The 23,986-nt window shown below is 50.1% G+C and overlaps 2 protein-coding genes across 2 annotated transcripts in view; both read right to left on the reverse strand.

Moving 5' to 3' along the window:
* AATF (apoptosis antagonizing transcription factor) overlaps window positions 1–9,970 on the reverse strand; it is a 37,297-nt gene extending 27,327 nt beyond the window's left edge. Inside the window, exons 1-4 of the mRNA XM_048324744.1 lie at window positions 9,864–9,970; window positions 8,141–8,329; window positions 7,476–7,922; window positions 6,718–6,855 (exon numbers count right to left, since the gene is read on the reverse strand). Coding sequence (XP_048180701.1) covers window positions 6,718–6,855; window positions 7,476–7,922; window positions 8,141–8,329; window positions 9,864–9,948 — 859 coding nt within the window. The 5' untranslated portion in view covers window positions 9,949–9,970. The remainder of the gene's footprint in view (window positions 1–6,717; window positions 6,856–7,475; window positions 7,923–8,140; window positions 8,330–9,863) is intronic.
* A 7,832-nt stretch (window positions 9,971–17,802) lies between these two features.
* On the reverse strand, window positions 17,803–23,392 carry LHX1 (LIM homeobox 1). The gene is made up of 5 exons (XM_048324955.1): window positions 23,111–23,392; window positions 21,570–21,796; window positions 20,969–21,246; window positions 20,110–20,275; window positions 17,803–19,679 (listed from the first exon to the last, which is right to left on the reverse strand). Exons 1-5 carry the CDS (start codon window positions 23,278–23,280, stop codon window positions 19,300–19,302), a joined length of 1,221 nt encoding a protein of 406 aa, XP_048180912.1. The 5' UTR covers window positions 23,281–23,392; the 3' UTR covers window positions 17,803–19,299.
* Window positions 23,393–23,986: the final 594 nt, after the last annotated feature.

Below are 23,986 nucleotides of genomic sequence, written 5' to 3' on the forward strand. Positions count from 1 at the left end.
CATAATGAGGAGTCTCTCCACCAGGTACACAGGTTTATCCCAGCACTCATGGAGAGGGGGAATCCTCCCTCCCTTCAAAGGGCTGTGGGACAGGAGTTAAACTCCAGGTCAAAATGGCCCTCGACGTGCTGGCCTCGGAACAATGCTCCCCATTCACAGCCAGCAGCCAGCCACTTGCACTCGTCATCCCCAGCAATTAATCCCCCACCAAACACGTTTGATTAAATCTTTTCAAGCAAATCCTTTGCTTTGCTTTTGTTAGTTCACTTCTTGTCAACATCTATTAAAATATGCCTTTAATTCTCCCACAATCTTAAAAAACACCGATTCCACTGTCTTCAACTTTAATCAACTGTATGGCCGGCATTTTTCATTTCATAATAATGTGCTGTTTGGAATTCAAGAGGCAGGCTCAACATCAATCATTCGGCAAGAATTTTTCCACTGCAATAAATATGCAAATGAGGAAAGCCAGTCAGTCGTATTTCAGGCCCGACTTGCTAGTGTTTTAAAAAAGACACAAATTTATTAATTGCCGTTGGCCAGCGGAATCCTATTACTTTGGGCATTGATTACAAAGCTGTGTGAGTGATTATTGTGCAACTCGCAGGCTATCCAGGCATGAGGAAAAATTATTAAAGCAAGGCAGAGATTATCAACTCGGAATAACAATAAGCCTTAACATTTTAGGCCTCTAACTTCTTCAACAAAGAATTACGCCGCAGCTCCAGTGTATCATAATTCTGAAGTCTGTCAGTATTACTTTTGGAGCTTGCTCTATATTCCCAGCAGCAGAACGACGTTCCCAGCCAGGAAAAGGCGGGGGAATTCCTCCAGGTATCACATCTTAGACATGGGGCTTTGGACAGCAGCTTGGATGTAATTCCCAGCATGGGAGGAACCTCAGGAGGAACAGCGTGGGGCAGGCAGGATCCCAGCAGCTCCAGCCGGGCACCCCGAGTGTCCTGGGGCCCCAAATCAATGTGGCTCAGAAAGAAAAGAAATAATCCTGTCTGATAAGCCTCAGACAGGAGCTCCAAGAGCCAGCCCAGACTCGATGATAGGCTAAAGGTGATTTTTTACAGGTGGTGTGGTTACATTTGCATTTCTCACAGACCTCAGCTCAATCCCAGCACAAAGCATTGGTAAATCTGTCCAAATTTCAGAAATGAAGGGAGCAACTCTGCCTTCGTGCTTCCCAAAACGGTGAGTTTGGGGAGTTCTATCAAATGTCGGTAGGAAAAGGGGCAACTTCGCTGAGACTGCAAAGGTCTGCTCCACACCCAAGCCCAGTTTACTGGTTCCATTGGAATGCAAATGATGCAACAGCCTTCGCAGAGGGGAAAATTGTATTCCCTCGGCACAAAGGAGCCAGGGCTGCACCCCCCCCTCCACACCAGTGCTTCAGCTGACTCCCAAAGAGTTACAGAACAGCCTCAATTTAGCCCTTTCACTCCAATATTACTGCATCTGACAGCAAGGACAACAAGACCAGACACAGATGAGTTTGCTAAAAGTAAAGAAAATAACTGGATGCAACAACAGAATAAAGGCTGGGTATTCAGGGGTTTATTAGAGGGGACTGGGGGGGGGGAAAGCTGAGGAGGAGAGAAAGAGAAGCACTTCCATGAAGTTCATGCTCTGCTGATTCGCCTCAACCATCATCTTTTGATATCAGCCCAAACCAGGGAGGGGATGGGGCTGGAAAAATGAGATTTATAAAAACTGATGTTTTACATTACTGTAAATGCAAAGAAGCTGACAACACACATTGCTGCCTCTGCCAGCCTGGAGTCCCCAAGCACGTGGGCAAGGAGGAGAAAGGAAGGGGAAATGTGAAATTTCATAGTTATATCTGGATATTAAGGCCAGAAGGGAACATTAGCCCATCCAGACTGACCTCCCCACATAATACCAGGCCATTAATTATATTTATCATTACAAGCCCCGAGTTTCCATCTCAAGGTACCCAACTGCCAATTAATCTGAGTTAGCTGACATTTGCACACGCTTGTCTGGACACTTTTAAAGCCTTTGTTTCCCTGCATCTTGTTTGTGCAGTACACAGACTAACATGCACAAATATTTAGCTAAATTCAGTTTAATTAGCTATTAATCTTGAGAAACTCGGGTGTAGGCAAAGCTGTCTGAGTGTGACGTAATCCCACGGGCTGGAATTCAGGTGGATCAGGTCACCAACCAGGGGCTGTCCCAGCATTTCCTGCACTGAAATTTAAGGCTGATTTCAAATAAACCCCAGACATCATCACTGAACAACACACATGACTACGGACATCACCTATTAAATCATTTTACCACACCCATACATGAGGAGACAACAATTCTACTCAAAAGTACTGAACAGCACAAGCTAAAAGGCACGAAATTTAGAAAGAAGGGTCTGATTCATTCATTTCTTTCAGCTGAGAGAAGAGTCTTCATTAATGTCAACAGGCTTTGGCTCAGTCCCAAAAAGAGTTGAACAGATTCCCCATGAGATCAGAGAGGAGAGGTGAAATTTGGGGACACCTGCATCCACATCCATTTAAATCACATTCAGCCCTGCATGAATTGACAGGGCCAATGCTTTTTGTATTCATAAAGTGTCCAGACTAATACAATTCAATTAAAATGAACTACCAGTTTTAAGTGGGCTAGATCTGATCACAATAATTTACACTGAGGCTTGAAACCCAGTTCTGCTGTCACACATTTGTGCAGGCTCCCAGTGAAATCTTCAAAGCAAGAATATATTTAAGTCCACGATCTTGCCTAGCACCAATTAATCCTGTAACTGCTCTATGCCTCTGGAAACTGTGTAATCTGCCTGTGCCTCAGTTCCTCCCCCTCCCCTGTGACATTCACCCCGCCCTGTATTAATGCATTAACATCTCCAGATGGAGGTGTGGATATATTGGAGTTTTAAAAGCGATCCGGGAATGGAGGTGATAACAAAATTACGAGGGAATTCTTGGCAGCCGAGTCCTGCAGGCTTCCCTTCAAACTTCCAAGCCTGTGTCAGTAAATCACATTTCACCAGAGAGCTGTTCCCTACCCAGGTGTGTCCAGGTGAGGGGGAGAGGGGGATGCCTTGCCAGGCACATCCTCTGTCCCAGGAAGTGGAACAGGTTCTCTGGTACCTACAGCAGACTGGATTTCATCCAAAATTACTCACTGCAGTTTGGTCTCCCATTTGTATGTAACACACTTTGTTCAGGTTTATTTTATTACTGATCACAAACCTTGGTGAAACTTCACCACAGCTCTCCAAAGTGTAAATAACTTAATATTTGTTGCCCCCACTTTTGTTCCTCCACTGAGCAAATCCATCCCCACACACCCTGCATACCTCCTTTTACCAAACCCACTATTTCCTCCATTTCTTGAAATTATCTGCAGCTTATGCTGAGGAATAGAAATGTGGGATTCTGGTATTTTCTCTCAATCCACTGACAGATGGAGTCAAAGACACAAAAAAAAAAAAAAAAAAAAAAACAAAACAACCAACAACCCCAAAGCCCCACAGAAGTTTACACTGAGTGAGCAGTTTACATTTCAGGGACACCCTGAACTCTTGGAGAAGCAAAGCATACACTTGTGAAAACACACACAGCCACTTGTCCCTTTAAAGTCCTGCAATTTCCACCACTTTCTGGCAAGAAATTTCCTCACCTGGGTTTCTGTACATTTTTAACTCATCTCACCAACTATGAAGTGAAAATAACACAATCTGCATTGTTTGTACATTGTTTGTACAATACAACATTGTTTGTTGTAAAGCTGGAATTCCCAGCTCTTTTTGAAAAGCATATGGTATTAGTCACTGAAACGTTCCCAGTTTAGTATTTTTAACTAGAATTATAAAGAAAAAGCAACACAGCTACAGGCCTGCACAGAGAAGCCCAGGGCCTTTGAGGATGAAGAGATTTAATTACTTAAAGCCCTTGTTACCTCCTTGTCCCTCAATTATTTGTGGGTTTTTGGTCATTCTATCAAGATTTAACAGAACAAGCCCCACACCCTGGAACTGTTTAATTCCTGACACTGGATGTGGCTCCACCAATGTTTATTCCACCTCTACTTTGGCTCTTCCTTGCCCTTGAGGTAATTTTTGGAGACAATTTCATGAGATCCTCTTCCAACCTCCCAACACAGTAAAATATGAGTGGCAGGCCTGCAATCTGTGCACAGACACAGCACAGAAACTTGCACCTTGCACTCCTTTTCTATGTAAATAATGCAGGGATCCTGCGGGAACATGCCAGGGATTGGAATTTTTAATTAATGGGTCTCTTTAATGTGCAAATCAGGAGCAGATTGCAAATTCTGACTTGCATTGATTATGAAAAACATTAATTGAACGTGCAAGACCCCAAACAGAGGCAACATCTCAAGCCCTGGATCAGACTGGAAGATGCAGTGCAGGGGAATACAAATCTGTCTTGGAGAAAACAGCCCACTCCAGGCAGTAGCACCTTGGAACTGTGAGCTGGGAGGGTTTGTGTGTGCAGGGCATTAAACATTGGACATTTGTGCTGCTTTCACAGCTCAGCCACTCTGATCTCAGCGCTAAAAACCATCCAGACTTTCTCAGTGGGTGCAAAACAGGAATAAACATGAGCTCCATGACCACAGTTTGGTCTCCCATTTGTATGTAAAAAGGGTGACAGAAGAAATCTGGAATATAATTAAAGATTCAAAAAAAAAAAAAACAACAAACCAACAAAAAAAAAAAAAAGGGAAATAAAAAGTAAGACAGCACAAACAAAGCAATGCTGTCTCTTTAAACAGAAATTCATCCTATATAAATTATGGCCATAAACTTTTCCTGCAGTGCAGCCTAATTAATTCTTGTTCTATACACAAAGGGAAATGCTGGGTGACAAATGGGTGTGAAGCCTGAAAGCTGCCAGGTCTGCAAAACATTTTCTACTTCAATTTATAAGCAATTTTGCAGTAAATCGTCTACCAGAACCTGAGATCTCAGGAATCTAAGGTTGTCCAAAGCACGTTGTAACATTACCAAAAAAAAAAAAAAAAATCATAAAAGATTACAAAAATAGTAAATTAAACACTTGTAACCTCCAGTCTCAAAATCTGGAAAATGAGCATGACCTTGCCATTTTCACTCAGGTTTGGCTTTAAAACTGCAAATGGATGGAGAATTGCTGTCTACTCCTTAACACAATTATACTGCAGCCCTTAGGGAATTCCAGCACCACAACAGGGTTGTCCTGAGTAGGAGATACCCAAGAGGAAAATACACAAAGGACCATTTTCCAATTCCAAAAATTCAGCCTTCCTCTGAGCACAGAGCAGAAATTTCATGGGAAAAATTACTGGAAACACTCTTGTTCAGGAGCTCTGAGAGCACTGGGAGCCTCCTGACTTCAGCATCCTGCAGGGTTCACCCAGAGTCTGGGATTTTGGCACCAACTCCTTTGTGCAACTTGAACACCAAATCATTTCCTCCTGTTCAACGAGGGTGATGAAAACATGCCAGATTTATTTTGTGGATTTGGACAGAAGTGCTGAGGCTCCTCTGAAAGGAGAGCATCATCCAGCCCAAAAGAGTGTCCATGTCATGGTTATCCCAAATCCTGTCCAAGGCTGAAGCACAGCACGTACAGCAAATGTGGCAGCAGTAGCAGAATGTTCCTAAATTCAGAATTTCCCATCTCAGCCTGAGCATCTCCTCTGCTAACACTGCCCAGGTCACTCCAGCTTTATGTTCTCAGTGTCTTCACAGACAAACTGCAGAACACAAACCCAAGCTATGGGGAGTATCAGAGTGAACTCCTACAAATTCCCTGCCCAGATGATGAGGAGAAGGTGAGGAGGGGATCATGGAGCAGTTCTCAGCCATGGAGTTTCCCTCAGAGCTCTGCACAGCTGAGGGATTAGCCTCTGCAGCATTGGGGACATTAAACTCCATGTTCTTGGGTGTATTTTGCTTATGGGAAATATCAAAATGTCAACCATTGTTTCTGTTAAAGGTCTTTAATGATATTGCATCTTAGACCTGTAATGAAACATGGAGCTGGGGCAGTTTGTAATGCATCTCATTAAGGACATTAATAACGTGTGTTCCACTGAAAGGTCAGCACAGGATTGGTGGGAGTTTGCCTTTTTGTCCTTAATCACTTCATTTAAAGCAGCAGAGCCAACGTTAAACCAGCAAGTAGCTCACCTGCTGTCACTGCAGGTAAGATGATTGCTGCCATGTCCTGGGCAGGGGTGAGCCAGGGAATCACAGCCCAGCCTTGCTGCAGGGCCAAGATTCAGGGTCATGTCTGATGACCCAGACATCTCTCTCCCTGTACATTCACCTCAAGGCTAGAAAAAAGGTGTCCAAATACAAAAATTAAGCAGAGCCACACCACTGTGAAGCCCAGCCCACTTTGCACTTATCAACTGGAGCCTGCACGTTATTACTTTGTACTGGAGAATCCACTACAGCTCTCACCAGATCAGTGTCAGCAGTGCTTCTCAGGAATAAACAGGTGAAGCAGCTCCAAGCTGCAATTTAACTGCACCGACCCTCTCCTTTGGGCTGCATTACTCCTGCTTTGGGCAAATCTTTGCCTTCGCTGGCCCAGCACAAAATTGGTACAAGGTGTCTCTGGACAAAGCATCCCAGCTCTGCACTGAACAGCAACAACCAAACCAATTGTTTATAAGAGTCTGAGCAAAGGAGAAAGATTAAAGGGCTCTTACAGGTCTCCACAGCGCTGTCAAAGTCCTGTCCCCCCTCCTTCCTGAACCTGGGGTAGGTGTCTGGCTGGGGCAACCTGTTGGCTGTCATGAGCACCTTCTGCATCTTGATCCTCCCTTCCATCAGCTGATCCCACAGGGCTGCACAACAAAAAGGAAATAAAAGAACCAGTTAGCAAGCCAGAGCACTTGTTCCTTGTGAAGGACCTGCCAGCTCAGGCGCTCTCCTTCGAGCTGCATTACTCCTGCTCAGGGCAGTGTTTGCATGCACTGACCAGCACAAAATGGGTGCCACAAGTTGTCTCTGGACAAAGCAAATCCCAGCTGCAACTCTGTGACCCACAAATCAAACCACCCCTTTGCTTTCCTGTTCCAAAGGACAGCCTGCAAACCGAGGTTCAATAGTTTTACAGCTCAGACAGGAACAAATGGCATTTTGGGTGTTACACTTTGCAAAGAAACAAAGTGATCTCAGCATCACAGCAGGACCAGTGCAGGAAGTCCCAGTGCCCACTGGTCCCACAAGGATATTCTGCACTGGTTCAGTTAAGCCAGTGGATAAATACACTTCACATCATGAGCTGTTACAGAAGCAGTGACACCAGATGTGGCAGAACACCTGCAAACACAGGGGCTGCAGCAGCATGCCCAGGCAGGGTGCTAACAGCACCTTACCACGCTGAGGGGCTTCCCAGCACGGCTGGCTGTACACGGCCAGCAAGGTGACAGGCCTGGCAAGCACACAGCAAACATGCACAAACCTAGCTGGTTCCTCACAGCTTTGCCCTTCTCCACTTCTTCAGACTCCTGTCCCCTGGAGAAGGTCAGCACTCCCCCATCTTCTTCGCTGTCTTTGGTTTCCTTTCCGTCGTCGTGGTTTTCACTCCCGTATTCCTCCTCCTCCTCCTCCTCCTCACTTCCTTCTTCCATGTCAGCATCATCCTCATCTTCATCTGCACCTTCATCCTCCCCTTCACTGCTCCCTTCACCATCCATCCCCTCTGCAAACTTCTCGAAGTCTGTGATACTCTGGAAGCTGAACTTTGGTGCCTTGGCCTTGACAGACGGATCCTCCTCTTCATCGTCCTCCAAGTCATCCTCCTGCTCACTGCCAGCACTGCTGGGCTTCTCCCTGGCCCTAGTGCCAACGCTGTCCTCCTCTTCTGAGCCTTCACTGTCACTGTACCAGTCATCTAATTCTTCTTCAGCTAATAAATGAGAGGAAAAAGTTAATTACTTAGCAGAAAAATGTGCCACCTTGCAGTGCTCATCAGCAACAGCCCAGCTTTGAGTTATTTAATGTCCAACCTAATCACAGCTGTTCCTTGCCCTGTAACAGGGCCCTGAGGTTTGCCATGCTCAGTCCCATGCTGACATCACGTTTTGTGTAGCCCAGTAAAAAGAGGGAAAAAATGAGATTTCTTACCAGATCCTTCTTCAGACAGAGCATCTCCCCAGAGCTCTTCCCGCAAAGCTTTCCGAGATGTGGCTTTTCCACTGTACCTCTTATCAGCTTCCAGGAGAGAGGCTGAAGCTCTTTTCCTGATATTGCCAACAGGCAAAATGTCATCCGTGGTTTCATCCTCAAATCTGTCAATCACTTTAGCAATGGTAGCTGTGGGGGGAAAAAAAAAACAGGGCAGGGGTGTCTGAACTGAACTGAATTCCAGTCTGGAAGGAGCAGCTGCAGCAAGGAGCCCTGGGAAGCTCCTCATGCTCTGTAACAACAGGGCACTGCACAGGGGAGCTGGGTGGGAACAGAAGTCATGGAAGAGTCTGGCTGTGGGGCTTTGAGAAGTGCAGGAGAGCCACACAAATAATTTTCTGCAAGGGGGAAAGGTTCCTGCGTGAAGCAGAACACAAACTAAGCCAACCCCCCCCCAAGGATGCAGGAGAGTCTCTGAGAAGTACAGCCCTTCATGTGGAGGACTCTGCAAAGCTGCAATGCCTTCACTCACTTCATGTTGCAGATTAAAAGAGGAAAACTCCAATTCAGATGCACTTTGGCCTCTTGCTACATATGCAAGCCACATAAATACATAAACATTTCAGAAAAGCTCAACAAAGGAAATAATTTCACTGTGGTTATTGCCCTCCTTCATCCCCACCTTCTCCAGGACACAGAGCAGTCCAGCCCAGAGAACACATCCCACCATCCTCCCTCCCTGCTTTCATTCATGTGCAAGACACCCAGTGCCAAATTACAGGGTTAGCTTTGTTCGGGCAATCGAGCGACAATCAATCGCTGAGTGCTCTTAATGTGTGTTTGGAAATGTTAATGCCTCACTTGGAGTGTTTGTTTGAGGCTGAGGGGGGCAAAAAAACCTCCTGCTCATAACCAAAGCAACAAAATCTGCTCTAAGTGCAGTCATTCCAGCTGGCAGAGCATGGCAAAATGCTGGGCACCAAGGAACGGCTGGGCAGGAGGGGCAGAGGCTGAATGGCCCGTGGGACTCCAGGGATCTCCTGGAATCCTCAGTCTTGGCACCACCACAGGACGAAGATCTCCCCCCAGAGCAGCTGGGGCTGCCCCATCCCTGGCAGTGCCCAAGGCCAGGCTGGACATTGGGGCTGGAGCAGCCTGGGACAGCGGGAGGTGTCCCTGCCCATGGCAGGGTGGCACTGGATGGGCTCTAAGGCCCCTTCCAACCCAAACCAGTCTGGGATTCTGTGAAGTCTGAAACAAAATTATGGTTACTAGAATGGGAAAACACTTCTCCTGCCCACGGTAACCTCCTCAGTGGTTACTAAGGTGTTTCTTACAAGATACTATTGCTCTCACACAGACTGCAGAGACCAGCCAGGCTAAGGCTAACACAGGCCTGATCCCGGATGCGGCCCCAGTCTCTGCGAGAACCCCGATCCTGGACACATCCCTGATCCCACAGGTGGCTCGATCCCCGAGCTGAACTCGATGGCGGAGGCAACCCCGAGCCCCGACACAGCCCCGAACCCTGAGGTCACCCCCGGGCTGGGGGCACAGCGGGAGCGCCGCGCTCCGCCCGCAGCTCGGGGCGCCGGGGCCCGACCGCCCCCCGCCGCCGCGGCGCCACGTGCGGCCGCTCCGGCAGCGCGCGGGCCGCCCCCGCCGGCCTCCTCCCGCCGCCGCCGGCCGCGGTGCCAAACGCCCTCCCCCGCTCCTCCCGCACCTTCCTCCGCGTCGTCCTCGGGGTCCCGCGGGCCGGGCCGGGGGTCGAGCAACGCCTGCAGCCGCAGCGCCAAGGGCGCCGCCATCTTGGGGGGAGCGTGAGGGAGCGCGGGGCGGGGCCTGAGGGGCGGGGCCGGGGCGGGGCCTGAGGGGCGGGGCCGGGCCTGAGGGGCGGGGGGTGCGCCCCGGGCCCGCCGGGATCCGACCGGGAGCGGTCCCGGGGCCCAGCCGGGAAGGATCGCGGGGTTACAGAGGGATCCAACCGGGAACGATGGCGGGGTTACACCGGGACCCAGCCGGGAATGATCCCGCGATCCAGCCGGCAGCGATGGCGGCGTCCCAGCCAGGACGCCGTGTCCCGGGACGTCGCGAGTGTCCCCCCTTGCCTGGAGGGGTCTGGGCCGGGATGCGCGGCCAGGGGGGACAGTGACAAACAGCGATTTTCCCCCAGAACCACCCCCCCGAGCCCCCCCGCCCGCCGCCTCGGCCTCCCGTCATTAACGGGGGATTCCCGATAGCTGCGGGCTGTGGGAATTGGGGTCTCACGGTACCGGATAACGGCAGGACAGCAGCGGAGTCCTGTTAATAATGCACGAAATGACGACTCTTGCTTTAAGTCAACGTCGAACTTCTTCAGCCTCTCCAGCTGCGCAGAACCGAATTAATTCTTGCCCCGTCCCGTATTAAATATTTTGTGGCCTCTGCTGGAGTCGCTCTCCCAGCAGAGAGATCCCAGAGCTGGCTTCTCAGCTCAGTCCTTGCTCACAGACGGATCCTTACTCCAGAGTTACACCAGAGTTACACCAGCCACGGGGGATCCAGGAATTTCTGCTCCTGGGGTCCAACTCTGGCCGAGGAGCAGCGCCAAGCGATGCAGGCGTGACCCAGGGACCGGGTCTTGCTCCGGGTTTGCCCCCTGACCGCCCCTCCCGGCCCCTTTCCGGACTGAGGTGGCCCCACCACTCAAGGAATTGCCTGGAACTGGGGAACAGCGGTCGAGGTTGGCACAGATTTTGTTACAAGGGAGCAGGGGCCCCACTCGGCCTCTCCAATGCGAGTTGCAGATGTAGGTCTGAGCTCCAGACCCCACAACAGGCAGGGATCAGCCTGGGCTCCCGCATTTGGGCTTTCCACAACCGGCGTTGGGATTTCACCTGCGAAGGTTCCAGCGGCGCCCTGTGAGCCTGAGCAGGCTGATGCTCGTCCCCTTCTTGTCCTCCCTGTCCCCGACGTGCCTTTAAATGCCACGAACACGAGCGGGAGGCGATTTGTGCTGGGAGCGCGGTGCCGTCTCTCAGCACGGCTCATGCGGGCGCTTCTCCTACAGAGGGCAGAGGAATATCAGGAATTCCCATCGCCTCCAGCCCGGGCTGGAGAAACCCGGCAGGCACCCAGAGGGAGGCGGCTGGAAACCCAAACATCGCCCTCCCCTTCTCAACCCGCTGCGACCCTCCCCGTGAACCCGGGTGACATTGGGCACCTTGGTGACAACACACCGCTGGATTGATGTAAAACCCAATATTTACTGAAAACGCACGTTTTCGCAGCAAAAAGCCCCAAAACCTTAAAATACACAACGGCATAAAATCCAGCTCAGTTCTATAGTTTATTTTATCACGGCAGGATGGATGGCTCTGATGCTCTGCACATTCGGTGATGGGGGTTTGCCTCTACTCCAGCAATGAGAAATTAAACACTGTTTTTAAAAAAAAATAATTCATTTCTTTATTTACTAAAACATGGTTTGAAAAACCAGGAAACTTATAAACCAGGAGGCATGCACAGTGTGTCTTCCCTGGCTTTGCTTCTAGGTTTTCTCTTTTTTCCCCTTTGAGTCTGTTGGTATTTTGTTCCCAGATGCCACCATAAACAAAGGGAGGAGCCTGGAGAAATAAATCCGTGGAAAATTAAGTAGCAGGAATGAGTGCTTACCTGTGCAGTTACTTATGAGTAACTAACCACTCACACAACCAAAGAACTGGTGCCAAGACTCCCCTGCATAATTGCATTTTCAAACCTCTGCACTCTTAGAGTGAAAAAGGGATGTTCTCTACCCTCACAAATAATGAATTGCCCTGTTAATGAAGGGAGAGAGGCTTTTAGTGATGGTTAAATAAAACATACCCAGTAGAATTAATAGAAAATACGCAGTGAGTTGCATTAGTCCTTTGGAGTAAAAAATGAGCTCCTTGAAGTCACGGCGTTTTTGACACTCGGGCCACCGAGATCAGGATTTCACCCACTGAGACTAATGGGACAATTGCTCCATATAAATCCCAAATCCAGCAATGCATTAAAATCCACGTCCATGCAGCTGTAAACTCGAGGGGTCCTGGCAGAGCTCACCTGTCCCTCTCGTGTCCCACATCCATCACTTACACCCATGCAAAACAAAAACGGTGCTCAGATGTGGGGGGACCCCACACCACTGGGTCACCCCAACCTCACTCCCACAGCCACAGGACCTGTTAATTCACAATTTTTCAGGAGGAGATGCAGTCAATACAAAGCCACATCAAACAGCAACTGCAGCCTGTGAAAGTCAGGGATTGTTAAAATATTTCACCCACAGAGTCGCCTTTGCTGCTGTTTATTCTCTGTCCTCTGCCTTTCACTTAGCAGGGTAATTAAATCAGACTCCAGGGCTGGGTTTTAATTTCTGGTTCACATGCCCTCCAACCATGCCACTGTGCCTGGGACTCAGAATTGAGCGGGGGAATATTGGTACAAAAAAGGTATCGATACATTTTCATTTAAGGTGCTCATGAAAGGCTTTTCCTGCCTTGTGGTCGGTTCCGAGAAACCCTCGGCCTGTTTAGGAACTCCATCAGCCTCGCTGACATCATTTCTTTGGCATTTTCCCTCTTAATTTTACTTTTTTGATTTGCATGCCTGTTTGCTAAAATGAGAGTAACGCCCTTAAACCAGAGCAGATAAACAAGGGAACATGGAACAGGCTGGGCTGTGAAAAGGGCTTCCAATCTCTCCCACTCAGCGTCTTTCGCTGCTGTATCCGTGGAGCTCGTCAGCTTTTGGGGAGTTGTCAGATTGGATGGAAGCTTTGGCAGGGAAGGACCGTGTCATCCTCCTGTGTGTGTACAATTACAGGTCATTAATGTGAATCCATCTCTCAGAGCCGTCCCTTCAGCCAAGCACAGCAATGAAGGGTGCTGGTGGAAACGCGGAGCCTCTCGGGCATCACCAGCGAGGGACTCCCAGCCCGTCCACGGCCCCACAGACACCCATTCCAGCGGGATTTCCAGCCAGATCCACGGGAATTACCTGCCCTGGAGTCACCTCTGCTGAATTTAATTGAGTTGCTTCATCAACAGCAAAATTTGACCCACATAGAGAGGGCCTCGTGCTGGCCAAAAATAGCCACGAGCTGGGGCTGATCTTGCCAACGCTTGGGCGAGCAAATGTCCTTTTCCAAACTGACCTTTTCCATTTCAGTCATGCCAGTTCAGTTAAAATTTTCTTTTTAAATCAGCAGCACAATTTATCCATGAAAAGGAGAGAAAAAAGAAGTGAAAAAACTGGAGGGAAGCAGAAAAGAGCACACACAAACCCCATCCACTGAAACAAATTACATAAAATTTAGATTATGTACATAAAAAACTCTCCTTATAAATATTTATTAGTATTTTTCTTCTGTGCTTTTATTTACTTGAGTACTTCTGCTGTTCCTAACCCAGCCCTCATTCAAAAAACACAATTGTTTTAAAGATTTTATCAACCTTTAATGCTTCCTACGTTGAAAAATAGAAGGAACAGAGTGTGTCTGAAGAGATGCACAGCCTAAAGATGCTTCCAGCAGATAAGAATTTTAAAGGCCACCCAAAGGCAATTTAAAAACTAGACAAAAACTGGTTTTAGAAGGAGCAAAATGTCTGATTTTCAAGGAAACCACACGCGTGCTCTCCTGTGCACAGCCATGCCAACACAGAGACAGGCACAAGGGAAGTGTGCAAGGCAGCCTCTCCCAGGGGCTTCACTCCCAGAAATCCCTCACAGCCCCTGGGAATGCCTCTCACTCCAGGTCTGAGGAAACCAGGGGGTGTTTTCCAGCCCAGGTTCCAGTCTGTGCTGTGTGACAATTCCCACGCTGGCCAGGGAGTTTGTGGCAGACCCAGGCCAGCCCTGCCCTGCAGCCCTGGGCTCCTGGCTGAGCAGAGCCAAGGATTTCCTCCCAAACCACGTGGGGTGCCAGCAGCCTCTGTGCAGGGTCAGATTCCTCAGGAAGGGAGATTGTAGTAGAACCAAGCAGGAAAAATGTCCCTAATTCTTAACATTTCTGAACTGTGAACAGTGCCCAAATGGCACAAGGCAGAGCTGCCCCTGAGTCTGGTGACATCCTGGAGCAGGAGGTGTAAGAGAGCCCGGTCAGCCCCTTGTCCCAGCAGTGTCACCAGGGGATGCTCCCAGAACAAACCCATGAGATGCCAACAAAAACAACAACTGCATCCCCAACAGTGATCCCGTGTGCCAAGGGGAACAGCCCTGCAGGGACACCCTAAGAGCACCCCAAGAACATCCCACAACCACATTTCCAGCAACCCCAGGGACATGGATTTAGGAATCTGGAGGCCACCTCACCACAAGGCCACATTTCCTCTCCAATTCCTGCATTACAATTCTGCATTTCCTGAGTGTACAGCTCTCCAGGCCACAGCAAACTCGGCTTTCCAAGCATGAGCCCATGCTCTGTAGCTAAACCACCATGAGTACTATGGGCGAATAAACACATCCCACAAGGATTCGTAACCAAAATATATTTTAACGGACCCACTAATTTCATTTAAACTTCCTGGGTGTTTTGTTGGCATGAGGAATGCTGAGCAGCCCAGTGCCGTGGCAGACACAAAGAAAGGACCTTCCAAAACCTGCTCCAGCATCACAGTTCCTTGTTCCCAGCTCACCAGCACAGAAGGATATGTATCAATAGATAAACTTAGTAAATGTGAATTTTTCTATTAGGGGTAGGAACAGAAAGGGAGATTGCAAATTCTTCTATTTCGTATTGTAAGAGCATGCAAAGCTTAAAGACAACACAGTTATTCCAGATAGAAAAATCCAGCCTATGGCAAAAGGAACCATTCCTGAGAGGACATTGCAATATCTGCCACTTCCTAGGATGGCAAAAGTATGGAAATCACCACTGATATTTTAAAATTATATTTATTTATCCATTTGTATCCTGTACCCATGGCTCAGCACCAGTGTGCAGGCATTAAAATATCACACATCATTGGTCTACAAATCATCATTTAAGTCCATCCTTACTCCTGGGATACAGACCTTCCCAAATCCCTTTCCATCCCCAAGCAAAGGCCGGAGCAAACAGATCCCAGCAGGGCCTGGGGAGGGAGGGAATGGGCAGAGAGGAGCCTCGGTGGGGACAGCGTGGGGTGGTTTGGGCCAAAAGCGGGAGTTTGGCTGCTGGAAACTCGCGGCATTTTACAGACACTTTGATCAACCTGCACAAATCCCCTTCCCACAGAGCAGCTCAGCGCGGGTAATACTCACAGGATGTGCCTGGAACCCTTTTCCGAGGGGCTGGTGCAGGTGTGACTCATGGCTGTGCACAGATCTTCAGCCTGGCACCTTCCAGGGCCGAGCATTCCCGGCCGTGCTGAGCCAGGAGAGCAGCCAGGCCTGGGCAGGGACATCACCCGGGTCCCCTCTGCTGGGACACGGCACCGTGGTCACGGAAAGAGCAGCAGGAAAGGCAGGAGAGATCAAAAGAGAGCAGTTACTTCCCAAAAGGCTCGTGGGGAGGCCTTGCACGGACACAGAGCCAGGCGCTGCTCGGCCTCGGCCTCAGAGAACGAGCACGCTCCTGCCAGAGGCAGCCCAGGGTCCCGGGATTCCTCCCGGCCCTTCTCCCCCAGCCTCCATCCATCCATCCATCCGTCCATTCACCGGGAACGCCGCCGGAGTCAATGGAAATGCTCTTGTAAACAAGGACTTACAAGAACCCAACGTGACAATGCTTTCAAAAGGAGTTTTGACTGCGCAATTGTTGCTGGATTAGGGGCTTCAGACGCACCGAGCTCGCTCTGAGGAGCACAGAATTCCAATCTCCACAGGGCTGGGGCCTCCAGAGCGAAGGACGCGCTCGGCCTCAGCCATGAGAACGGCTCCTGGGCTCCCCCAAACTGGGCAAAGCCCCAAGGAAGGGATGGGAGCATCACAAAAAGACAAACTCTCCTTTTTATAACCTGAACTGAGCCTAACACTGGCCTAAGCTGAGCCTAACAATGGCCTAAACCGAGCCTGACACTGGCCTAAACCGAGCCGTGTAGCTGCCTAAATGAACACAGAATAAACGGTACAAGGAGCTCGTTACTAAAAGAAAGGAAGAAAGAAAGGAAGAAAGAGAGAAAGAGAGAAAGAAAGAAAGAAAGAAAAGAAAGGAAGAAAGAAAGAAAAGAAAGAAAAGAAAGAAAGAGAAAATGAAAGAAATAAACCCCCCAAAATTTCCTGCAAAACAAACCTATTTGGTGAAATCCTCATTTAAAATCACTGATTCAACAATAAAGCAGCAGCCCAGCCCAGCAGCACAAACAGCAGTATTTATCTTTCCCAGATAAGTAGAAGTTTGGAATAAATAAATCACCCGTTCCTCCACTTATATAAATGCAAACCAGAGCAACAAAACATGGCAATAGCACAAAAGGCAAATAAATGAGTTAGACACGGAGTCCAGGAGTTTAAGAAGTCTCCCCTGTATTTAATAAAGCATGAATTATTTTTTAGAAACACTAACAGACCCCTTGCAGATAGTTTTTATCTTTATATTGTTATTATATAAGACATTTTGTGTTTAAAGTGAACTATTGCTTCATCTAGGTGGCCCCTCTGCTGGGCATAGAAATTAGGTAGTGAACAAAATCAAAAATCACCATTGAAAATCACAAACTATACAACTTTAAAGCATTTGGAGTTGGTTCTTTTCCCACCCCCAGTCCAAAGAGAGAAATAATGGAGTCACTGGGAATGTGGAAGTCTGGGGTTTAGCATAAAATCCTGTGTCTCCATCAAATGAAAGAGAAGCCAGCCCAAGCCACGGTGAGTCGAGAGAGGAAGGGAGAGATGCAATTACAGCTCGTCCCATTCCATTAACCCAGCAGGTGGAACACATTTAAAGCAGAGACTTTCCAGAACCGAACCTGACTCTTTGCCTCTAACACAGGTCAAAGTCCTCTCGGAATCAGCGAGGCTTTTGCTTTTGAAGAACTGAATATTCAGGATTCTGCCATGATTGATAATTAAAACGTGAAATCTGGCATTTCACAGGGCTCCAGGATTTTTTTGTTTCATTTTTCTCCGAGAGAATGAGGCTGTATCGAGTGCAAAGCAAAATATTCTCCCCCGCTGCCCTTTAGAGAACTTCAGAACGACCAAACGCCACCAAACCATTGACTTTGCCTCAGCTCTAAGAAAAAAGGATTCAAATTACTTTCAGGACATTGAGGTTATGCTGTGTCCAAACCATCCAATTAGAAAAAAAAAAAAAAGGAAAATTGCCTTTGGAGAATAAACTAAAACGGGATCAACTGCAAACCATATCCTTGCGAGCATTTTACATTTACAACACATTTTTGTTTACGCATAAAATCAGCATTTCAAATGTTTTTTCTTAACACAGACCACAAATAACTAAAGATATTGAATCATTTGATTATTTCTGAATTTTAAAATTTAAAGCATGGCGGAACAGGGTATTTGGACTTCAACAACTGAGCCTGGAGATGGAAAGAAAGGCTGGAGCTGCCTCTGGCCGCTGTCTGCATCGACACTAGGGCTTAGAATTCTACCAGAGCAAAAGAGCTCCCCAGGATTAGCAGCAAAGTGGATCATTCTTTCTCAGGGCTATTTTACTCAAGAGAATCAATTTCCAAAAACTGCTTAAAACATCAAATGAAACACAAGTTATCTAAACATCAGATTTTCTAATTTTATTAAAAACGCACAAATTTTATCCAACATGTTTTCTTTCATACAGTGAATGGTCTAATATGCACTGGAGGTCACACAAGCTTAGGTTCATTAGAACAATAAAAGACATATGAGAAATTTAATATATAAAGAAAAAAGTAGCAGCTGTTGACTGCATATTTGACCATAAAATTTAAATATTTTGGACTTTTATTTTAAAGACACAAAAATAAAACTTGTGTGGGTCTATATAAGTCATATTAACAATTCCATGAATGTTCAACAGGACTAAAAATTAGCAAAGATGTTTGTTTGTCTTTTTTTTTTTTTTTAACCTTGTAACACTTTTTAAACACCTTCTCGGGTTGCTGGTGCAAAGCACCTTACAGTATTTGTGCTATATATTTACTTTATTTGGCAACTGTCTGGGTTTTGTGGGTTTTTTTTCTTTGCCTTCTGTAAACAACACCTTTTACAAACTAGCACAGTGAACCACAAGCCCTGCAATCTGTTAGAACATCTACAGAAAAGAAAATGAACTATTTTGGTTGGCTGCTCAAAATCTTTTGCTTTTGAACAAGAGGTTTTTCTAAAACAGGATTTATTAGTAAAACATTGAGCTCCTGAATTTAACATTAGACGTAAACAGTTGACTGTTTTTAGTTCAATAGAGTCTTTTTGTTTAGCTTTTCTCTCTCTGTGAAGGTAGAATACTTTTTGTTTGTTTGTTTGTTTGTTTTTTCAAGTCATTTTCGTTAGAGGTCTGGGTGGTGACCTTTGCTATGATGAGGAGGTTTTGTACGTGTAGCTTTGTGAAGGTAGAAGAGTTGGTGCTGAGGGCTTAACATTTAGTATTTGCTATTTTTGGAAAAAAAAAACCAACAAAACAACCACAACAAAACAACCGAAACAAAAGAGAAAAGAAAAAAAGAAAGGAAAAAGGAAAAGTTGTCCCACCTGATCGCCAGCAGGCTGAAATGGCTGAAGCTAAAAAGAGTTTCTTGTTGTCGAACTTTCTGAGAGACAAAAATGAACAAACAGATTCATAATGCCAGAACCATCCTTAACCGGGAATGCTATAGAGAGTTCTTGAAGCTTTTTTTCCCCTTTTCTTTGACCTTTCCTTCATTCAATTATTTTTTAATTTTTTTTTTTTTTTTAAACGAGAAGTTTCTAAGGATTGTGGCTCTTAGGATGACATCCAACAGGGTAATCAAACTTACGCCATCCTACGGAATGGCAGCACTTTTACTGTACAGCTTCCCCATTTTCTTTGTCAATGGTACAAAAAAGTCCCCTCGCTTGTTTGATACAACCATAACATGGAGATTGTCCTGGTCTAGAGCAAAGCTTGCCTTGGAGCGATTGGATTCAGTTCGTTCCCAAGGTAATATTGTCTTAGGGCGGGAGAGATGTTATATTATTTCATTTCTGTACACCATAACAATAAGCAGACTAGATGATCATCACTTACTTAGACCCAGTTTGTTTTAAAGCTACCACACAGCTGCTTCGTTCATCTCTGGAGGGTGGGACAAGTGATTGCCGTAGTTAGCACCACCGTTGACGGATATCGACGAAAATGGGGGGCTGGGGCCAAAAACTTCTGCGGACATGGAGTGCAAGGACCCGGGCAGGTTGGGTTCGGGGCTGGGCGAGTCTCCCGGGGGGTGCGACATGATGTCAGTGAAGCGCTGAGCCTCACTCGAGGGGTGATGTCCGGGCAGGGGGTGGTCCATGGCCCCCAGCGGGGTCCCTGACGGCCCCGAGGAGGGCACGAACGGGAGATCCACGGGGGTCTGCGCTTGAGACGAAGGCGGTCCTTGCGGGAAGAAATCGTAATTGCTTCCAGGGCCGTAATACTCGCTCTGATAATCTGGTGGACAAGGAAAGACAGAGGGAAGGTAACATGCGGGCAGGTACCCGAGTGGGGACGACACGGGAGCGCTCCCAGGGCGGCGCGGCTGCGGCGGGGGCTCGGGGTGTCACCCACGAACCCGAGGGGGAAACGTGTGACCGGGCCGGCCGGGCTCCGGCAGCCCCGGGACCGCCTTCCCGCAGAGCAGCGGGGGCACCGACACAAACCGGCACTGCCGAAAGCACCGGGGGAACAGCGGGAGAACGCCGGGATCCCGCCGGCCCCGGGGTGCGGAGAGCCCCACGATGGGCGGCGGGGAACCGGGCGGGACGGCCCCGGGACGGCGGCCAGAGGCGCCCGGAGCCGAGCCAGGAGCCCGGCGCGGCCCCGCGGGTGTCCCCGCATCCCGGCATGGAGCGAGGGGGCGCGGGGGGGGTGCGGTACCCACCTCCGTAGAAGGAGAAGGGCCCGTTGGGGATGAGCTCGCCGGGCTCCAGCCGGTCCACGAGCGGCCGCATCCTGCGCGGGCTGCGGAAGAACGCGTGTCGCCGGGCGCCCAGCGCGCTCAGCTGCTTCATCCGCCGCTCCTTGGAGCGCCGGTTCTGGAACCAGACCTGGCGGGGCGGCGGGAGAGGCGCCGGTCACGGGAGCCGCGGGTGCCGCTCACGGGAGCCCGGGACGCGCCGCCGCCGCCGCCCCGCCGCCCCCTTCCCCTCCATCCCATCTCCATCCCCGTCCCGGGGCTGCACTTTTCCCCTTTCCCGGTCTCTCCGGCCCGGTGCGCCCCGAGCCGCGCTCCTTCGCGTTCCAAACGCGACCGAACCCACGCGTGACGGCGGCCCCGCTCCCCGCCGGCTGCAGGTCAAGAATGATTGAGTTAATTCTTATTACCCTGACAAGATTACTGCTAATTACCCTCACACTGAGCTTCTCCAATCTAACCTCGTCTTTAATGGTCCTTTAACCCCCCATTACCCCAGCGCTGCGGGTTTATAAACCTTTTAATAATTCCAGCGCGTTGTCATTCTTATTTACCCATTAACCCCTCACATTTCTGGTTATTAATTTCGATACTATTTGCAGCTTCTTTAGGACTTTTGCGCATAAACCCGCGGCTCTGTCCCCGCCGACCGGCCGGGGCTGGGGAAGCACTGGGAAGCATCGGAAGCTGCCGGGATGCCTCGGGAATAACGATTTCAAAGGCCGGAGGGGTTTCCAGGGCCCCGCAGTGCGGAGGGTACCGGGCACCGGCCCCTTCTTGCCCCCGCATCCCCCGGAGCCGTGCCCGGTGCCCCGAGGCAGCATACCTGGATGACCCGCATGTTGAGGCCGGTCTCCTGTGCCAGCTGCTCCCTGATGTGCCGAGTGGGTTTTGGGGTGGCCGCGAAGGCGGCTTTCAGAGTCTCTAGCTGTTTGGCTTTGATGGTGGTGCGGGGTCCCCGCCGCTTGGCCCCCAAGTTCTGGTCGTCGTTTTCGTTGCTCCCCGTCTCCTTGTCGGACACGTTGGCGCTTTCCGAGTCCTTGGCGTCGTCCTGGGAGGGGTCTTGAGAGTCGGGGGACAGGCTGGGGTCACTGCCGGTGGTGGCTGAGGGAGAACAAACCGGGTCACACTCGGCCGGGGGGGAAATACTGACCGCGAGGGACGGGCAGCGGTAGGATCGAGGGAGAGGAGAGAGAAGGGAGAAGAGAAAGAGAAGAAGGGGGGGAAAAAAAAAAGGAGAAAAGAAGGAGAGGAAAAGAAAGGGATAGGAGAATGAAGGGAGAGGAGAGAAGGAAGCAGACAAGCGAGAGGAGAAAGGAGAAGACAGGAGAAAGAGGAGAAGAAAGGAGGAAAGGAGCATCTCATCCCAAGGAGCAGCCGGTGCTGAACGCATCCCCGCCCTCATCGCCCCGGCCGCGCTCCCTCACCTGAATGCAGGCTGTTTTCTTTGGCAGTATTGCTGTTATTTAGGTAATCTTCTTTGCAGACAAACTTGTTCTCGTCTATGATGTAGAGCTCCTCGCCGGTGGAGAGTTGCTTGTTACACATCATACACGTAAAACAGTTCAAGTGGAACACTTTGCTCCGCGCCCTGCGGACCAGGTCGCTGGGGGAGATGCCCTGGGCACAACCCGCGCACTTGGTCCCGAAACACCTGCGGAGAGAGGCCGGGCAGCGGCTCAGCAGCACCCACCGACCGCGGGCCCCGCGCCCCGAGCCGCGGCCTCCACACACCTTGCTCGGCCATGCAAAACGGGATTAAATAAAATACAGCATCCCCGCAGAACGCTCTCTCTTCCCGACATTATGTCTTTTAAAAATAAAAATCAAATGCGGCCTGGGCAGCGGGCGCGGGGCTGTGCTCGGGATCGCTGAGCGCCGGGGCTGCGCTGTCCGGGTGTCCCCGCGCCCCGATACCTACACTAAGGATGCTCTAACAAACAGCACGCAGAAATTCTGCACGTTCTGTATCTCGGTACCGGCCGCGGTCACGCTCCGGCCGGAGGAGCCGCCAGTGTGGGCAAGGCCGGAGCGGGGAGCCGGGGTACAGCGGGACCGGAGGCCTCCTGTGCCCCGCGGGGCTCTCGGAACCGGGACCGGGGCAGGGCCAGGCCCATTCCCGGGGAGAACCGGCGGGGCTCGGGGCAGTGCCGGTCCCCACGCCCAGAGAGAAGCGGCGGCGGGGCTCGGGGCCGCGCTCCACTGCGCCGGGCCGGGCCCGGGGTTGTGCCGGTGTGCGGCGGGGGCTCCGCGGCCACCCCGGCCCCGAGCCGGTCCTTGCCCTTAGCGCCGGTGTCCAGCGGCGGGCCCCGGCCGGGCAGCGGCACCGGCGGCCGCTCCGAGCCCGGGATTGATGCCGGCACCGCAGCCGGCCGGGATGCGCGGGGAGAGCGGCGGCGAGCGAGCGTCGCTCCCCGCCTCCCTCTCCATCCATCCATCCGTCCATCCACCGGCGAAGGGTCGCTGCCCTCGGGGCGGCCTGGCTCGGGAGGTCGGGATGCTCTGGGCCCGCGGAGCGCCCGCACTGGGCCTTCCCCTCCGGGCGACACCGGGAACAACGCCGGGCTCCGGCCCGGGCAGCGCCGCGGCCGCGGAAAGCTCCGGCGGGGTCACCCCACTCTGCAGCACCGGGCCCCGGGACGGTGCCCGTGCTCCCCCCGGCCCGCACCGCCCCGCCGGTCGATAGTTTGGAAGGAACTTTGGGCAACTCGAGCTCGGCCGGGGGACGCGGAAAGCGGCGGCATCAATGGGCCCGTCCCCGGGCCCGACCCCCGCCCGTCGTCCCCCCGTCCTCGAGAGCACCGGGAGAAACAACCGCGATTTGAGATGTTCGCGTGTCACGGGGAGGGAAGAGGCGCTTGTGGTTCCCGCTGGGAACGGGGGAAACCAGCAAAAATAAAGGGGAAAAAAATGGGGGTGAAAAACGAATCGAGAGGAGCGGCGGGGGCAGGCGGAGGCCGGTACTCACCGAAAGAAGTCGTTTTTGCAGTAAAGCTTGCCTTCTCGCGAAAAGCATTTCTCTGTCAAATTGCATTTACATTCACAGCACTGAACACACTTCACATGCCAAGCCCTGTCCAGTACATTCAACAAAAACCGGTCCAAGATCGGCCTTTTGCAGCCTGCACAGTGAACCATTGTCTTTGGTTAGTTCTGAGGGGGGCAGCGGTTTCCCAGGTGTCAGAGAAAAAAAAAAATAAAAACAACAATTCTCTTTTTTTTTTTTTTTTTTTCAAAAAGACGATAACACCGGCGTAGGTTTGTTTTTTGTTTTGTTTTTTTTTCTCTCTCTTTTTTTCTTGTTTTTGTGTATGTGTGTTTTAAAAGCCTTGGAGAAGTGAAGGAGGAGAAAAAGAAAAGGAGGAAGAAGAAAAATCTTCGTTCGAGTGTCCTAGGAGGGGTACACAGGAGAACCCCCCGCTGCCCAGCGCTTCGACACAGCCGCAGGATCCCGGCCGCTACCAACCACACGGATAATAATAATAATAATAATAATAGTAATAATAATAGTAACAATAGAACAATAACGGCTATAAAGATCGGCGCTCAGAAAAATAAAAATTAAAAGAATTAAAAATAAAACCGCCAAAAAGCGAGCGTGGTGAGTTTTTCTAAGGTCTGAGGTAGAGCAGTCAGGAGTCAAAGTGCTTTTCCCAATGAGAAATCAAAGGAGGAAAAAATATAATAACAATAATAATAATAACAACAATAAATAACGAGCCGGGACATGGAGAGGCGGCGGCGGTCAGACGGGCTGTGGCTGCTGCCGCGGCGACATCGCCCTGCGCGTCCTGACGCGGGGATGGGGACACGCGGGGACGGGGACACGCTCCGCCGCTCCTCG

Source organism: Corvus hawaiiensis, chromosome 20 (genome assembly GCF_020740725.1).
Source record: "Corvus hawaiiensis isolate bCorHaw1 chromosome 20, bCorHaw1.pri.cur, whole genome shotgun sequence".
Lineage (NCBI taxonomy): Eukaryota > Metazoa > Chordata > Aves > Passeriformes > Corvidae > Corvus > Corvus hawaiiensis.